At 52.2% G+C, this 15,640-nt stretch overlaps 1 protein-coding gene across 7 annotated transcripts in view; it reads left to right on the plus strand.

Moving 5' to 3' along the window:
* BMP1 (bone morphogenetic protein 1) overlaps positions 1–15,640 on the plus strand; it is an 84,757-nt gene that overhangs the window by 66,711 nt on the left and 2,406 nt on the right. For 2 of the 7 annotated variants that reach the window (XM_073325412.1, XM_073325410.1), the window contains 9 exons: positions 589–705; positions 1,013–1,158; positions 3,498–3,693; positions 4,204–4,329; positions 4,529–4,689; positions 5,452–5,635; positions 14,010–14,135; positions 14,419–14,546; positions 15,062–15,275. In XM_073325412.1, the coding sequence (XP_073181513.1) occupies positions 589–705; positions 1,013–1,158; positions 3,498–3,693; positions 4,204–4,329; positions 4,529–4,689; positions 5,452–5,635; positions 14,010–14,135; positions 14,419–14,546; positions 15,062–15,275 (1,398 nt within the window). Of the gene's footprint in view, positions 1–588; positions 706–1,012; positions 1,159–3,497; positions 3,694–4,203; positions 4,330–4,528; positions 4,690–5,451; positions 5,636–12,919; positions 13,310–14,009; positions 14,136–14,418; positions 14,547–15,061; positions 15,276–15,640 lie in introns of those variants that run through there. The other 5 variants (XM_073325413.1, XM_073325411.1, XM_073325416.1 and 2 more) reach the window with 3 other exon arrangements.

Here is a 15,640-nt window from a genome sequence, read left to right on the forward strand (position 1 = left end):
TCTCGGCCCTCGTGCGCGAAACTCTTTTGAAAAATCTGGCCCTTGAAGACTCGCCGAGGGTCCCACCGCGAGTCAATGCGGGGAACAGAACCCAGGAGTTACTTGATTGCTAGTCCCCAGCTCGACCACTAGCCCACGTTGCCTTTAAAAAATGGCTGATTCAGACTTATGGCTGCACAAGCTATTTTGAGCCAACCAACGTAGGGGCCTACAGAATTCCTTACCCAGGAACAAACTGGGTTTCCCCGGGGCGGGGGCCTTTCTGGTAACTTGCTCTAGCCCCAGAACTTGATCTCTATGACAATGATGATATAAATGTAACCCAGAATTCCACATCCTTACATTCTGGGCCACTTCACCCCTCCGCCCCGGAAACATCAGGTGTTTATGAAATTGCCATAGAATGGCCATTTTCCCATCCGAAACTGGCCGCGTTCCAGGGCCAACCAGGTATTGTCAGGAAGCGATGTTGCCTTGCCAAATGTTTTGCTCTGCAATGACGGTGCAGGGAGCAGAGGGTGTGAGCCGCTGCCAGCCGGCAGTAAATGCCGTCGAGAGATACCCAATAAAGCACGTGTCCTTCTCCAGGTAGGTTCTGCGGGAATAAGCTCCCCGAGCCCATCATCTCCACCGACAGCCGCCTCTGGATTGAGTTCCGCAGCAGCAGCAACTGGGTCGGCAAAGGGTTCTTCGCCGTCTACGAAGGTACCGGGCTCTCCCCCGGGACTGGCTGGGTCGCTCATGTTGGTGCGGGGAGGGAGATGACTCCATGGGGGGAGAGATTCCACGCAGTATCTTAAGGGTTACTTTTCTTTGGGGAGGGCTGATTAGGATTGTCAGTGCTAAGCCTTCTCCTGGGAATGGGCTGGGTGGTCGCAGGCCCTCCAGATAACTTTCTCCCCTGGGGGCTGCCCCAGAATGTGGGGGCCAGTCCTGGCAGCAGCATCACCTCTCCCCCAGGCAAGCACCACCTGGCTGCTTACAGCTGGGCTGGTGTTACCTTCCCTTACAGCCATCTGCGGGGGAGAAATGAAGAAGGATAATGGCCACATCCAGTCTCCGAACTACCCAGATGAATACCGGCCCAACAAAGTGTGCACCTGGAAGATCACGATCTCTGAGGGGTTCCATGTGGGGCTCACCTTCCAGTCGTTCGAGGTATGGGCCTCATGAGTGTCCAGCCCGCACTGTGAGTGCGCGCAGGGCAATGGGGACAGGACACAGAGCCTTGATGCTCACTGTGGCCCAGATCCTGAGACATGCTGAGCCTCTGGGACTCTCTCTGGCCCTGTTGAGGCTGGCAGGAGCCCAACACCTCTTGGGATTTCACCCAAAACTTCACTAGCGCCTTTTGCCTGAAGATCTCAAAGCGCTTCCAAAGCATTAATTAGTTAATTTTCGCAGGCTGGGTGAGGGAACAGCATTTCCCAGTGGATAGGGCATCAGGCTAGGATTAAAGGTTCTGTTTCTGGCTCTGCCATGACATACTGGGTGACCTTGGGCAAGTCACTTTCCTTCTCCCTTCCTCGGTTTCCCCATCTGGGGGTAATGGTCCTTTAAGCTTCCTGGAGGAAAAGCCCCATATAAGAGTTAGGTATTGCTATCTTGCCCATGGTAGAGCTGAGACACAGAGAGGGGAAGTGGCTTGGCCAAGGTCATTCAGCAGGTTGGTGTCGGGATTATAACGCAGAATGCTTGATTCCCTATCCTGTTTAAACCCCTTCTAAATCCTTTTGGCAGCACTGAGAATCTGAGCCCTAGATCAGTGCTTCTCTAGCTATCTGATGTGGGGGACCGGCATTTTTTCCCCCAATGTGCGCACAGACCGGCAGCCAATGGCTCGCGGACTGGTACCAGTCCGTGGACCACCACTTTCAGTCGCACTGCCCTCGATCATGCCTCACTCCTGTTAACAGCAATTCCCTTTAGGCTGCAGCAAACGCACACTCTCCTCTTTTTCACAATCCCCTCCTCTTGCCCAACAACAGACAGGCTCACAGAAGTCACCACATGCCTCCACTCCGTAATCAAAGCCAGAAAACTGAGTCATTGGCACTCATCCGGAGTCACCCAGTGGCTCTTCCCGTTAGAACAGCATTCCTTAGCAACGAGAAACCTACCGGCGAGCTCGCCTGCAGAGACCGTCAGAACTTCCATCCCCTGGGAAATCTTGATATTGCAAAATTTCCTTGTTCCCGAAATCACATCGACAAGTCAAAATTTCCAAAAATTCCCACGAAATGAAATTTCAGAAACATGGTTTTGTGCTAATATTGAAATGACCTTGTCGAAGGGCTTGGCTCTGAAGGAAACATTTTGACTCTGATATGATATTAATCGAAATGTAGTGCTTTGCCTTATCGAAACAAAACGTGCCGATCATTTTTCATCCAAAATATTGAGAACACGCGAAATGTGTTGATTCCATTGAATGGATATTTTCCGATAGTAAATGGTCCCGCTGGAGGATTTCTGCCCAGCTCAGCTCTACAGCGGTTGGAAGTCAGCATGGGCTTGTGGTCAGAACCGAAGGGGGCGGTGAGTTGTATAATTGCACCTCAGCCCCACCTTGGAACAGCTCCGCCAAGGCAAGCGTCATTTGCCTTTTCAGGGTCTATGTACGCTGCAGTGGAGAGGTCTGATTGCAGCAGGGGGTGCCTTCCCCATGCTAGCTGTGATTGAGGTAGCTTGCTAAAAATAGCAGTGGAGACTTGACTTAGCGCAAGCGAGTCCATACCAGGGGTCCAAGGAGGGCTTGTATTTGGGCTGCTAGCCTGTGTGGCCCTGTCTTCACCACTGTTTTTAGCAAGCTAGCTCGATGGATGCTAGCCCAGATACACGTGTTGCAGTGACACCTCCCATGCTTAGCACAGACATGCCCTAACATGCACTTTACCTACCCCTTGTGGGCTTGCTTGTGCTTTCACGGTGGTGTAAATCAGGCATCCCTGCTGAAGGCATTAGGATCATACCTGTATAGAAGTGGTTCACGGGAAAGCAGAATCAAACCGTGCATCCCCAACTTCCATTTTGTAGCTGCAGTACCATGACCCCAACTCAGACACCTGGTCTACAGCTCTCAGGCCTGGTTGCATGTCGAGTTTGTGGGCTGGGGTATGAAATTGCTCGCTCCTGAACTGAACCTGTAACGCTTCTCCTTTGGGTCAGTTGAACTAGGTCCTACTCCCTTCTCTGCCACTGACCTGCTGGGTGACCTTGGGCAAGTCCCTTCCGTGGCTCAGTTTCCCAAAATTTAAAATGGGGGTCATGGTACCACCCCTGCCTGGTGGGGCTGTTGTTGAATTGCTTTGGGATCATTAGCTGAAAGGAGCTAGAGCTGCCAAGTAAAACCACAATAGTTTGGGCCATTGCTACTGGATTTGTGAGCTAACCTCAGCAGGTGAAGTTGCCGTCTGGCTGATCAGGCCCCTGAGCAGCTGAGGGATCCTTGGGAGCCCTCCGGTGAACTGATGTCTTGCCTGCTCCCCCTATCCCAGATCGAGCGGCATGACAGCTGTGCCTACGACTACCTGGAGATCCGGGACGGCAGCACCGAGTCAAGCAGCCTGATCGGCCGGTACTGTGGCTACGATAAGCCTGACGACATCAAGAGCACTTCCAACAAGCTGTGGATGAAGTTTGTCTCGGACGGCTCCATCAACAAGGCTGGCTTTGCCGTCAACTTCTTCAAAGGTACCGGAGCTTTGCCTCCGCCTCTCCTCTGCTGGTGGCGTCTAGAGCTCATGTGGCAATCGGACCCTTTCTTCTGAGCCTCCTGGTGTATGGGGTGGGCTTGGCACAGCAAGCCGGGGCGGATGGGCTCTGCTTGCCAGTGGGAAAGGGGCAGGCTGAGCTGTTTCCCCCATGTCAGCTGGGGGAAGCTCTTTGGCTTTAAAATCTCAACTTTTATCCTTGGGTTTCCTGGAGCAGAGGGACCAAAAGCAAGCCCAGTCCAAGGTACGGTCCAACCTTCTAGCAACTGGCCAGGAGCTTAGCTTGTTCAGAGGCCTCTCTCTTTCCAGGCCACTGTTCCCCAGTGCCTGACTGGGGCTGCAGTCCCCCGCCCAGCTTGGTTCCTTTCCTCCATGGGGGGCTCTGAGAGTGGCACTGCCCCCCTTGCTGGCCAGCGCCGAGACGTGGCCCTAGCAGCCCTTTCCAGGTGTCCCGCTCCCAAACCCTTTCTCTGCTTTTGTCCCCTTGCAGAGGTAGACGAGTGTTCACAGCCCAACAACGGCGGGTGTGAGCAGCGCTGCGTGAACACCCTGGGCAGCTACCGGTGTGCCTGCGACCCTGGCTATGAACTGGCTTTGGACAAGCGCCGGTGTGAGGGTCAGTATCTACGGGCAGCCAGGACCCTTCCCTTGACCCTGCTGACCGCTCCAGAGCTGTAACTGCTCTTCCCCACTGCACCTAGCCCTGCACTGCTCCAGCACACCCATCCGCTTCTGAGTGGTGCCTGGCCTAGGACAGTCAAAGTGTCACGCGGGAGGGAAGCCTGGCCAATGCTCCCATGCTTTGTACCCTTCAGCCGCCTGTGGAGGCCTCCTCACCAGACTCAATGGCTCCATCACCAGCCCTGGCTGGCCCAAGGAATATCCGCCCAACAAGGACTGCGTCTGGCATCTGGTGGCGCCCTCCCAGTACCGCATCTCACTGCAATTCGAATACTTCGAGACTGAGGGGAATGACGTGAGTGCCAAGGCCCCATCTCCTTATGGGAGGAACTCCTCCTTTGTGAATTCCTCACCACCACCTGCAAAAGACCAGCTTGTTGCGTCTCCGGGTGCAGATCCCCGCAAGGTTTTAAGCCCCTCTGTGCATGGTCTGGGCTTGGGGGGAGGCATGGCTGCAGAGGGAGGTCAGATGCTCATTTCTCATGCTCATTTTACGTCCTGGAAAGTGCGTGGGTCAAAGCCAATGTAGTAGCTCTCAGAGGAAGTGAGGGACTTTTCTACACCAGGTTGGTGGTTGCACGAGATTCATAGACTCTAAGGCCAGAAGGGACCACAGTGATCATCAGAGAACTTCCCTGAAATTCATTCCTGTTTGAACCAGAGCAGATCTTTTAGGAAAACATCCAATCTGGATTTTAAAATTGCAGCTGATGGAGAATCCACCACAACCCTTGGTAAATTGTTCCAGTGGTTAGTTACTCTTACTGTTGAAAACGTACCCCTTATTTCCAGTCTGAGTTTATCTAGCATCAGCTCCCAGCCACTGTCTAGCTAGGGCCGATACATTGGTGCAAAGCTTTAGCATGCATGTGTGCACTGCTGTATATCGTGACCAGCCTCCCCCATTGCTAGTCACTTTCTGCCCACTGTAGACAAGCCCTGAGCTCAGTGCTCTAAGCCCTGCTCCAGATGAGCAGCTGGTCAGCTCCTGCTGGCTGCGTCTCCTCACCCCATCTCAGCCTGGCTCCTCTGTCTGTCCTCTCCACCCTCACCCCAGCAGGTTTGCAAATACGACTTTGTGGAGGTGCGCAGCGGGCTGTCGGCCGACTCCAAGCTGCACGGCAAGTTCTGCGGTGCCGAGAAGCCCGACGTCATCACTTCCCAGTACAACAACATGAGGATCGAATTCAAATCCGACAACACCGTCTCCAAGAAGGGCTTCAAAGCCCATTTCTTCTCAGGTAGACCCACTAGCCTGCGGCATGGGTGTCCTCTGTCCCTTCACCCCCACCCTATCGCTAACTACCTCCAGCCACTTACCTATGCCTAGAGGGTGCAGTCCCCAGCCCCTTTCACTGGAGGACACTCTGCTGCCTCCAGGAAGTTCTATGCAGATGCCTCCCCCTCTCCAGCTGCAGCTGCACTGGAGAGCCATGGAGGAGTGGGGAAACATGTTCGAGGTTCTGCAGCTCATTCCAACTAGGAGCAATGGCCAGATCCTCAGCTGGTGAAAACCAGCATTGGTGCTACACTGTTTTACACCAGCTGAAGACTGGAAATTTAAAAAAACAAACCTACAACTAAGGCTATCTCTGTTTAATAGGCAAAATCTCTGTCCCGCTGGAGTCAGTTCCTGTAGCATCACTGTATGCTATGGGGCGTGTACAGTGTATGGGCTGCAGTCTGCCCCCCGTTCCACGGGTAAATCCAGAAGATGCTGAAGTGGCTGCAGGTCTGCACCAGCGTACTGGAGATGGGAATCTAGCCTAGTGTACCTGGGCCCAGATCCTCAGGTATTCAGGCACTGAACTCCCATTTAAAATACTGTGAGTCCGGTGCCGGACTATCTTCGAGGATGTGGGCCTCGTGGCTTACTCTGGTCCTGATTCCGCCACCCTCGCTCACACCTGGTTTGCTAGGGTAGTCAGTAGCACAAAGGCAGGACTCCCCATGAGTGAGGGCAGCCCTGTGTGTGTCAGAGACAGCCAGCTACCCCCTGGGATGAGCCCGGGCAGCCCCAGTGGATCCCTCTGCGCCAAGTTCAGCAGTGACGTAAAGCTCCGCTGTTACCGGGGTGAGTTATACACACTGGGCTAAATTCAGCTGTCAGCAACATGGCCGCCGCTCCCGTTGACTGCTGCGTGTGGCTAAGGATATGTCCATACGGCAGACGGGGGATGGCAAGCTCTAAGTAAGGGATATGTGCCAGCTCACACAGCCTTATGCCAGCTCATGCCTATGGGCCTTCATTGGTTTCAGAGAAACTCCCCACATGACTAGTCCTCCGACACAGGAAGCCTGGGCGTTGTCCACTCCCAGCTAGGGAAGCTTTTAGTGGCATTGATGCAAACAGGGCTTGTCTACACACAGACTGAGTGCGTGGCCAGCTGGGGTGTGAATCTACAGCCTGCCGCACACTAAGGGGCTGTGTGGACCCTGCTACCATGCACTAAACTTTCCCTACTGCACTTTGGCACCTTGCTACTTGAAACTCCAGCTTGCCACGCACTAGGTCTCTGAATAGACAAGCCCACACGCTTTTTGCTTCCCTTGCAAGGCTAGACCTTGAAGTCCGCCTCTAAGCCTTTGGCCCCTGCAATCAATGACAGGTGCAAAACTGCCAGAGCAAATGACAGAACCAGCGTAGGGCTGCACAGCCAGTTGTTATTGTTTGCCTGACTTTAAAAGGTGCTGAGCTCCCACCGGGCCAGATGAAGTTAATGGGGCCTGCCAGTGTTCAGCACCTCTGCAAATCAGACCGCAGATATCTAAGTGCTGTCATTTGTGTCTGTAATTATTAATTATGTGTATTGCAGTAGGACCTAGGCACCCCAGTCATGGACCTCTTGTGTTAGGCGCTGTACGAACACAGAACAAAAAGACAGGCCCTGCCCCAAAGAGCTTGCAGTCTGATTAGTTGTGCTACATTTAAAGGGACAACTCCTGGGAAAGCAATGAGCTGCCCTAGCCCCTGACTGCCCTTGGTGCTGACCTTCCCTTCCCAGGGCACTGCATTCTCTAGCATTATTATATCATAACAACTTCATGGAATTTGAGCTATCCGAGTGGGTCACTTCTCGCCTTGGCTACGGGTGTCTCCTCGCATCGCCTCCTCCGCTTTGCCTGTCCCCGCGGTGCATCCCAATCCCTGGCTCTGCTTTGATGATGCCACTGTCTGCTCAATGCCTTTGCCACTTGTCCCTCCTCCTGCCACGCTGGGGACGTGGCAAAGCATCGGCGCGCCTTCTCTGCTTGAGGGTGTCCCCTCTCTTCCTCCTCCTGCTGGGATGTGCACTGATCTAGAATGGACTAAAAACTCCCACTACTTTCCTAGACTAGTAACAGCGGTGAGATATTGACCCGTCCTACTCTCTTGGCTATGCAGGGTCATTTGGATCCCTGGCTTATACCTTATGCGGCAATGGGATTGCACCTGGTCTAAGTCTAGGGCATTGCACAGGGTCTAAATCTAGGCAGAATTAGTCCTGAGATCACTTAATTATGCCACGGAGGTGAATCATCTTTGATCCATGGAGCCATTCAGCTGCCTACACTCCTTGGATTGGGTCTCCTTCCTTTAAAGCAGACAGGGAATGTTGGGACAGTTCCAGTAAAAACCATTACCTGCTTATTTCCTGTGTGTCTTTCTCTTCTTTCCTACACCAATGCCTTGAAAGCAGCGTTAGTTTTTGGAAATCCTTTATCCGCTTCTTTTAAAAAAAACAAACTCCTGGGCGAGCCCTCCAGCTGATGTAAATCAGCGTAGCTCCATGGAAGACTAGTTCAGGGGCTCACTCTAGGACCCCAGTTCATTTTTGTTTAGGACAGGTTTTAAGTCTGGGCAGGATTTGTCCTGAGGTCCCTTCATTATGTTGCAGCTGCGAATCGCCTTTGATACATTTCATACATGTTTAGGGCACGGTTATCTTTACGCGCATGCTGAAGTCCCAGTGAAGTCCAGGCGATTGAAGGACATGTTTAAAGGGAAGCACATACTGTCTTGAATAGGCATGGATTTAAGCGTATGCATATGCCGAAGGGCATTCCTGAATCGGGGCCAGAGAAAGATTCCTCAAGGTCTTGGCCCCTTCAAGCCGTCTACCTGAGCAGTTTTGCCCTCAAAGCTCAGAGAATTTCCTTCAGCTCCTAGTGAGCGCCCTGCCCCATCCCATGCTGCCACAGGAGACGTTCCAAAGAACCCACCCAAGAGGGCTTCTGCAGCTCCTGTCGATGGCTCGTTAATCAAGGCCACCTGCAGCTGGCTGGAATGAATGAAGAGCCAATGGGCGGGCTTCGGGTATGGTATTTTTGCTTTATTTTTTTTTTTTAATGAAAACAAGGCAAGTAAGGTAATCTGGCCTGGCCCAGCTGGCAGGAATCGCCACCGTCCAGCAAAGAATGACCTCAGATAAGCCTCAGCAGCTGATCATCCAGCAGGATTGCCAAGGCATCCGGGTAAGTGTCTTATTCTCCTCCACTTCTTAGCTTAACGGCCTGCTCCTGGATCCTTTACTCACCTAGGGGAATGAAATCCGGGCCCTGCTGAAATCAACGGGAGTTTCATCATTGACTTCAATAGGGTCAGGATTTCACCCATTGGTTTTAGTGGCACTACTTGGGTGGGTAGGGGCTGCAGGATCCCAGGTGCCAACTTAGGTCCTTTTCAGCCTTTTGATGTGCCTGCTGTTTGTTTGCTCCCCTGCCCGGTCTGCCATTGTAGAAACACAGCGTTCCTCAAAGACTTCCCAAGTCGCCCCTACCCGCCCACAGAACAATTCAGACCCATGGCTTTATAACTGCGATGGCTACTACACACCCTTGTTCGCATTTTGTGGCAACTAGGGAGCCGTGGGTGACTTCTCGGGGAGCCCCCAGTTTGTCCCATGGGCTCTACTCACTGGAACGTCCTCAGGCTGCGGATTACCAGAGGTGCCCACTGCAAATGAGGCCATAAAAATATCCCTTCTGTCTCTTCACTCAGGTCACAGCAAGATGAAGCTGGAGGACACAAAAAGAACTGGATTCCCTATTTGGCGTATCACCCCTATTTACTCCCAGAATATTCTATTGTTACAGTCCAACACCAGGCAGGGCCAACCATGAGCAGCTCCCAGATGTTTGCTTGGCTGGCTGGTCTCCTCTCTAGAGGTATTCCTATTCCCTTGGTCCACTCTGGAGTTCTTGGGCCATTCATGCTCCAGATTCAGTCCGGAAGCAAAGCCTGGCTGCCACTGTCCTGTTGCGCAGGAAGGAGCCCTCCCGTCTTTGTGACTGAGTCATGTTCCTCACCTTCTGGGCTGCTTTGGGAACTGGGGATAACCAGAGGCAGCTGGCAGGAGGCAGATCGCTCTGGATTCTACCTGAGAAAGCACCAGCCGGGAGCAGAGCTAACGGCCTGGGTTAATGTGGGTGCGTGCATTAGACGAGTAAATGAGATCAAGAGCCGTGGTGGAACAGCAGCTGTTGACCAGCCGAACGGAGGACATTGGCTGGAATGTCCTGTTCCTTAGCAGGTGCTGCAGAGTCTTGGGGCTTATCCATTTCCACTGGAGCTGCCAGTGTCAGTGTTCAGGTAAGCTCCCCTTCCAATGTCCCTTCCACACCGGAGCATTGCTTCACTGCTGTATGTTTGTGTGATTCAGTACCTCTTGGGCTTAGGTATCTTTCTGGCCCTTCATTACTATTGTGCAGTGTTATCTGCCTAGGTTGTTGCCCTCCACCCCAGTGGCGGCTTGATTTCATCACCGCTACATGTGGCCCTGCTCCAGGAAAGCACCTAAGCACATGCTTAACAGTGGCAGTCAGTGGGACTTAAGCACGTGCTTTGGCCAATGGTGTGCTTTTGTGGTATCGGGATATATGTCAATACAAACGGGTGTATATGGCCCAATGCTGCATCGCTCGATTGCAGTGGGAGTTTTGGGTGCAGATGGAAAGCAGAATTGGGCCCAGAGTTTGTAAGGTGCTTTGGGAACCTTCAGGATAAATGTCAGATGATATCGTTATTGCTGATTATTTATTTTCAATGAACGAGTTATAGAATAAACAGTTACTAAAGACAGCTTTCCAGTGGGCTCTTTTCCTATGCAAATTCTCTTTCTTTTATCTTTATCCATCCCAGGTGTCCTTTCTGAAGGGGGTTTATTATACACAGTCCCCCTAGCAGACCCCTAGCCTCGATTGAAACGCTTCTCCCCCCTGCTCTGTTTGCTGCCTGTACAGTTAGGCCTTTCAGAGCCCCCTCCTCTGCTGCATCATGAACTTTGAGCTTTATGGTTATAGGCTTCCAGGAAACAGGTCTGGCTATGTGCAGCAGTGGGCGGTCAGAACAAGGGGGTACGTACCGTTGCACAAAGGGGTTGTAATGGCACGTCACACCTGTTCTTAACAGCAGCCAGGCTCGTAAGAGTAACTGGACCATGCATCATGCTAAACAGAGCCTCGCATGCATATCTAGATGAAAGAGCCTCCTGAATGCTGCCTGTAAGCACTGTCTCACCTGGAGCCTTGGGCACGGGAGACACCTGGCTTCCTGAGGGGTGTTCTTTTCCCCACAAGACAGAACGGTCACGTGATTTTTGCTATTCTTTGTATCATAGTAGCAGACCTAAAGGCTCTAACTGAGACCAGGCTCCTATTATGCTAGGCACTGCCCGTGCACAGAGTTGACCTGCAGAGTTGACAATCTAAACAGACGAAGGAAGGACTGTTAAGCCCCTGTTCTACAGATGAGGAACAGTGGCAGAGAGGTGAAGTGACTGGCCCAAGGCCGCATGGGGAGTTTCAGAACTGAGCCTGGATCCCATGAGACCCAGTGCGATGTCTTAAGCATAAGACCAGCCTTTTGCTCCAGCAAACCTTTCCTGGATTTGTGCTGTCTTGTGGGGAAAAGAACACCCCCCAGGAAGCCAGGTGTCTCCCATGCCTGAGGCTCCAGGTGAGATGCTGCTTATAGGCTAAATTCAGGAGACTCTTTGACTCGCTGACTAGAAACAGGTGCTTCTTGCAGACTAATCATTCTTGATGTTTAAGCCCCTGACTGTATGCTTGGCACAGTACAGGGCTAAAAGAACCACAGCTCCTGGGGGCTTACAGTCTGAACAGGTAGTGCACACAAGAGCCCACTGCAAGACCAGGGGCTGGGGCCAACTTACTGCCATTTTTAATACTTGGTTGTCTGACCCCAGAGTCAGGATCTGCCATAAGTGGAAATCTCCAAATGCCCAGTCTTAACTGTCCTGTTATTGTTATTTGTATTACAGTGGTGCCGCAAGACCACAACCGAGATCAGGGCCGTGCTGTGCGAGGTGCTGCACATATAGATAGTGAGCAACAGTCCTTGCACAAAGAGCTCACCAGCTAGACAAGACTGGCTAAGGGTGGGAGGGGAAACAAGAGGCCGAGAGAGGGGCAGTGTCTTGCCCAAGGTCACACACACAGGTCAGTGGCAGAGCTGGTGAATAGAACCCTGGTCTCCTGGCTGCCAGTCCAGTGCACTATCTGCGTCACCGCACGGCCTCTTGGCCTGTCCTATAGCCAAAGAAATTGCCCAAAAAGATCATCTCACCTTCCCAACTGGAAGCCCATGGGGAGCCCTAAGTAACCAGCCTTCCTACACATGCTCCAAAGCCTTGAGACGACGTCGCATTTCAGGGGGTTCTGCCACGTGCAGGGGCAGGTCCTTCCCGTAACAATTGCAGCCAGGGTTCGGCGGAGCGGAGGTAAGTGGGTAGGCGGGAGGATTTTGCCTCCTCCCATCTCCATGCACCGTCCCATTTCAGGTGCCCAAAGCACAAACAACGATCCCTCAAATATGGTCTTCCAAAACCTCCTCCAAATTAACACTTTGCAAACCCTGTGCCCTCTAAGTTATCTATCTGGAGGGCTATCCCCCATGATGCTCATGTTCCTCACAGGAACGATGTGGAATTGGTATTGGCTTTTAGCAGGTGACACCTAGCGAAGACTTTATTTGACTGATAGCTTGAAAGGGCCAATTTGCTCCGAATACTCCCTTGTCTCAAACCTCTCTGGAGTCTGCCAGCTCACCTCTGCCTCCTCGCATTCTCCTCTATGCAGAGCTAGAGCTGTGTTAGGCCAGTGAATGTAGAATAACATGGGAAAGGAGGAGACGCTTCTGCCCTGAAAGGAACACTCCCCCCAAGCGCCTCGAGGGGGTGCTGCACCAGAAAGTTCCTCCCGACTGGCCCATCCATCACTTAATGCTGGAGCTAAAGTTTGCTTTCAAGAGCCAAAGGGGAGAGGTGGGGTGTGACTCAGTGGGCTCCAGGAGATCTTGGCGCCTTCCCCTTGTGCTGTGCCTCTCCTGTAGTTTGGCAGCAGTAGCTGTGTGTGTGCTTCCCCTTTCGCTCAGCTCTGTAACACGTGCTACTGAGTATGGCCCCCGCTCTCTGCATGTCCCTCTGCCCCCAGCCCTTTCCTTGGCTCCCTTACCTTGGTGTCCAACTCTCCTTCCTGGCACAACAGCACAGGTTCGTTTTCATTTTCTCTCTCTGTCATTTCAGAAACGAAGCAGCAGCCGCAGCCCCCGAAAGCTCGCCCACCCGGCTTGAAGTTCCGCCTGCAGAAAAGGATACGAGGCCCGAAAGGAACTCGGCCAATCCTCCGTTCAGTTCCTCAGGAACACCACTGCCCCTCCAAAGGATCCAGGGAACAGGGAACCAATGTCCTTCCGTTCTGTCCTAGCTCACAGCCTCGCTCAGAGAGTCGCCCAGGCCCCAAATTCGTTGCTTGACAGAACTGGTTGTTGGCCTTATTATTTTTTTATTCACCATTGTTTTTAGACTCCTCTGGTTTGTCATTGACCAGTTGACCTTTATTTCCAATTTTTATTGTGTCTGTGACATTTCCTATTGATAAGTAAAGAAGGACACCATGTCCTGGTCTTTCTTGCATCTTTGGTTGTCCTTGTGTCTGTTTTTCTACCTACCCGTCTGTACAGTAAGCAGGTAATGGTTGTGTCCCATATATATTGAATTGATTTCCATATGGAGTTAGCACGGGGCAAGATTTGTAGACACGGAGCTTGATTCTCCTCTCGCTTGCACTAGTTTTGTGCTTCAATCACTGCATTCACTCTGGTGGAAGTGAGAGCAAGGGTCAGGCCCATAGATCTGGTTGCTGCTGGAAATAAGAACTTGCTTGTCTGATAGTTTCCTTCCACTGATAGCTGAATGTTTCGAGTCCAGGTCCGGGGACTTTCAGTAGCACAGCACTCAGAGCCTGAGAGTAGTGAGTGAGGTATGATTTAGTTGGCACAATTTGTCTCCATGGAAGAGGTTTCCACTCGAACAGGCGGAGGTATGGATTGAGGTCCCTTAAGCTGATGTTCACCCCAGTGCAGAAGGGTCACAGGGAGGCACTGGACACCAGTTCAGTGATGGAATTTAAGTGGGATTCTGCAATGCACAGAACCTTGTGAGTGAGCCTTCTGCACTGCGGGTGAGTCTGGCCCTTTCTGAACGGCTCAGCTGCCCTAGATTTCACCCCATGGAGAAGGGCCGTCCATTGCAATGCTGGTGATTCACCATAACCCAGCAGGGAACAATTCCTAGGCCCGGCTAAACCACAGACTGCTTCCTTTCTTCTCCTTAGACAAAGACGAATGTTCGAAGGACAATGGGGGGTGCCAGCACGACTGCCTAAATACCTTCGGCAGCTACCAATGCCAGTGTCGCAGCGGCTTCGTGCTGCACGACAACAAGCATGATTGCAAAGAAGGTACGTTTATCCCCAGGGCAGCAGGGAAGGTACAATTGCCTTGCTGGGCTTCTCCGTGCACAAGGTCTCTGAAGGGTTTGCTGCCAGTTTCCTCTGGACCGTGCACAGGTTTCCCCATCTCTTCATATTTCCCAGCAACAAGGGGCTGGCGAGGGGATAAACAGCTTAGCTGGCTCTTTGGGAGTGTTAGGTGAGTGAGTTTTGGAGGTGGGGGAAGGATAGAGAAATGATCCTTTGGGGGATAGGCCCCCTGGCTGACTCCTTTGGGATTCTCTTCCTGCAGCTGGCTGTGATCACAAGGTGACGTCCATCACTGGTACCATCACCAGCCCGAACTGGCCCGATAAGTACCCGAGCAAGAAAGAGTGCATCTGGGCAATAACTACCACGCCTGGGCACCGCGTCAAACTGGTAACGTATAGCGCAAGGGACTAGCAGCAGAAAAATACACATGTGATATAGCGACCGCAGCCACCGGTCCCCATGTGAAGGATACAGCAGCTAGGAATTTCCAGTCTGCTTCAGAGCAATGTCTGTCGAGTCCATTGTCCTCTCTCCCGCTATGTCCAGTGCCAGATGCTGTGCAGGGAGGTGGATAACCTCTCTAATGGACAATGGAGCCATGACACACATGGGAGGAAGGGGACAATTACGCAGGAACATCCCCGGGGGATGTTTCTTGTTAATGGTGCTGTGAGAACAGTCAAATGGGATGGGAGTAGATTGCAGACAAGGTGACCTCTGCACAAAGAAACTGCCGGCTGCATCCAGACTAACGTGGCTCCTAATAGCATAGCCAGAGATGTGCTGTGTATGGGACTTGGAATGGCCCCCTATCACTGTCGTGACTTGAGATCCATAGAACTTCGGTGCTTTGCCACCTACTATCATTGTAAGTTTCCCTCCATCTCCTCCCGTCTTCCCAGACCTTCACAGAGCTGGATATTGAGGGTCATCAGGAATGCACTTATGACCACCTGGAGGTTTACAATGGGAAAGATGCCAAGGCTCCAGTCCTGGGCAGGTTTTGTGGGGCTAAGGAACCGGACCCCGTCATCTCCACCAGCAACAAGATGTTCCTCAAGTTCTTCTCCGATAACTCCGTCCAGAAGAAGGGCTTCCAGGCCACCTATTCAACAGGTAACTGGGTTTTTGTTTGCTTGGTGTTTGGTTCAGTGGCAGGTACCTAAAAACTCCGGAGAGTTGTGGTGATGTCAGGCCAGGTGTGAAGCTCTGGTCCCAGAAGAGAGGGGCTGGAATATTATCCCACTTCACCCTTGTGTCTTCCTAGGAACTGTGGTGCTTTAAAGACTCCGAGGCTTGGCGCAGTTCAGTATTTTGCATAATGTGTTAAATGTATGGAGAGAATCAAGGGGAGGAGAAGAACAGAAAGATTAGGGGTCACCGGCTGATAGTAAAGCAACGTTGAGAGGAGCAAGCAAAGCAGCTGCCATGTTTCTTTTTGAAGTCACGCTTTTGCGGGGCAGATGGCTCAGGAGATCAGT

The sequence above is a fragment of the Lepidochelys kempii genome, chromosome 26 (assembly GCF_965140265.1).
Source record: "Lepidochelys kempii isolate rLepKem1 chromosome 26, rLepKem1.hap2, whole genome shotgun sequence".
Classification (NCBI taxonomy): domain Eukaryota; kingdom Metazoa; phylum Chordata; order Testudines; family Cheloniidae; genus Lepidochelys; species Lepidochelys kempii.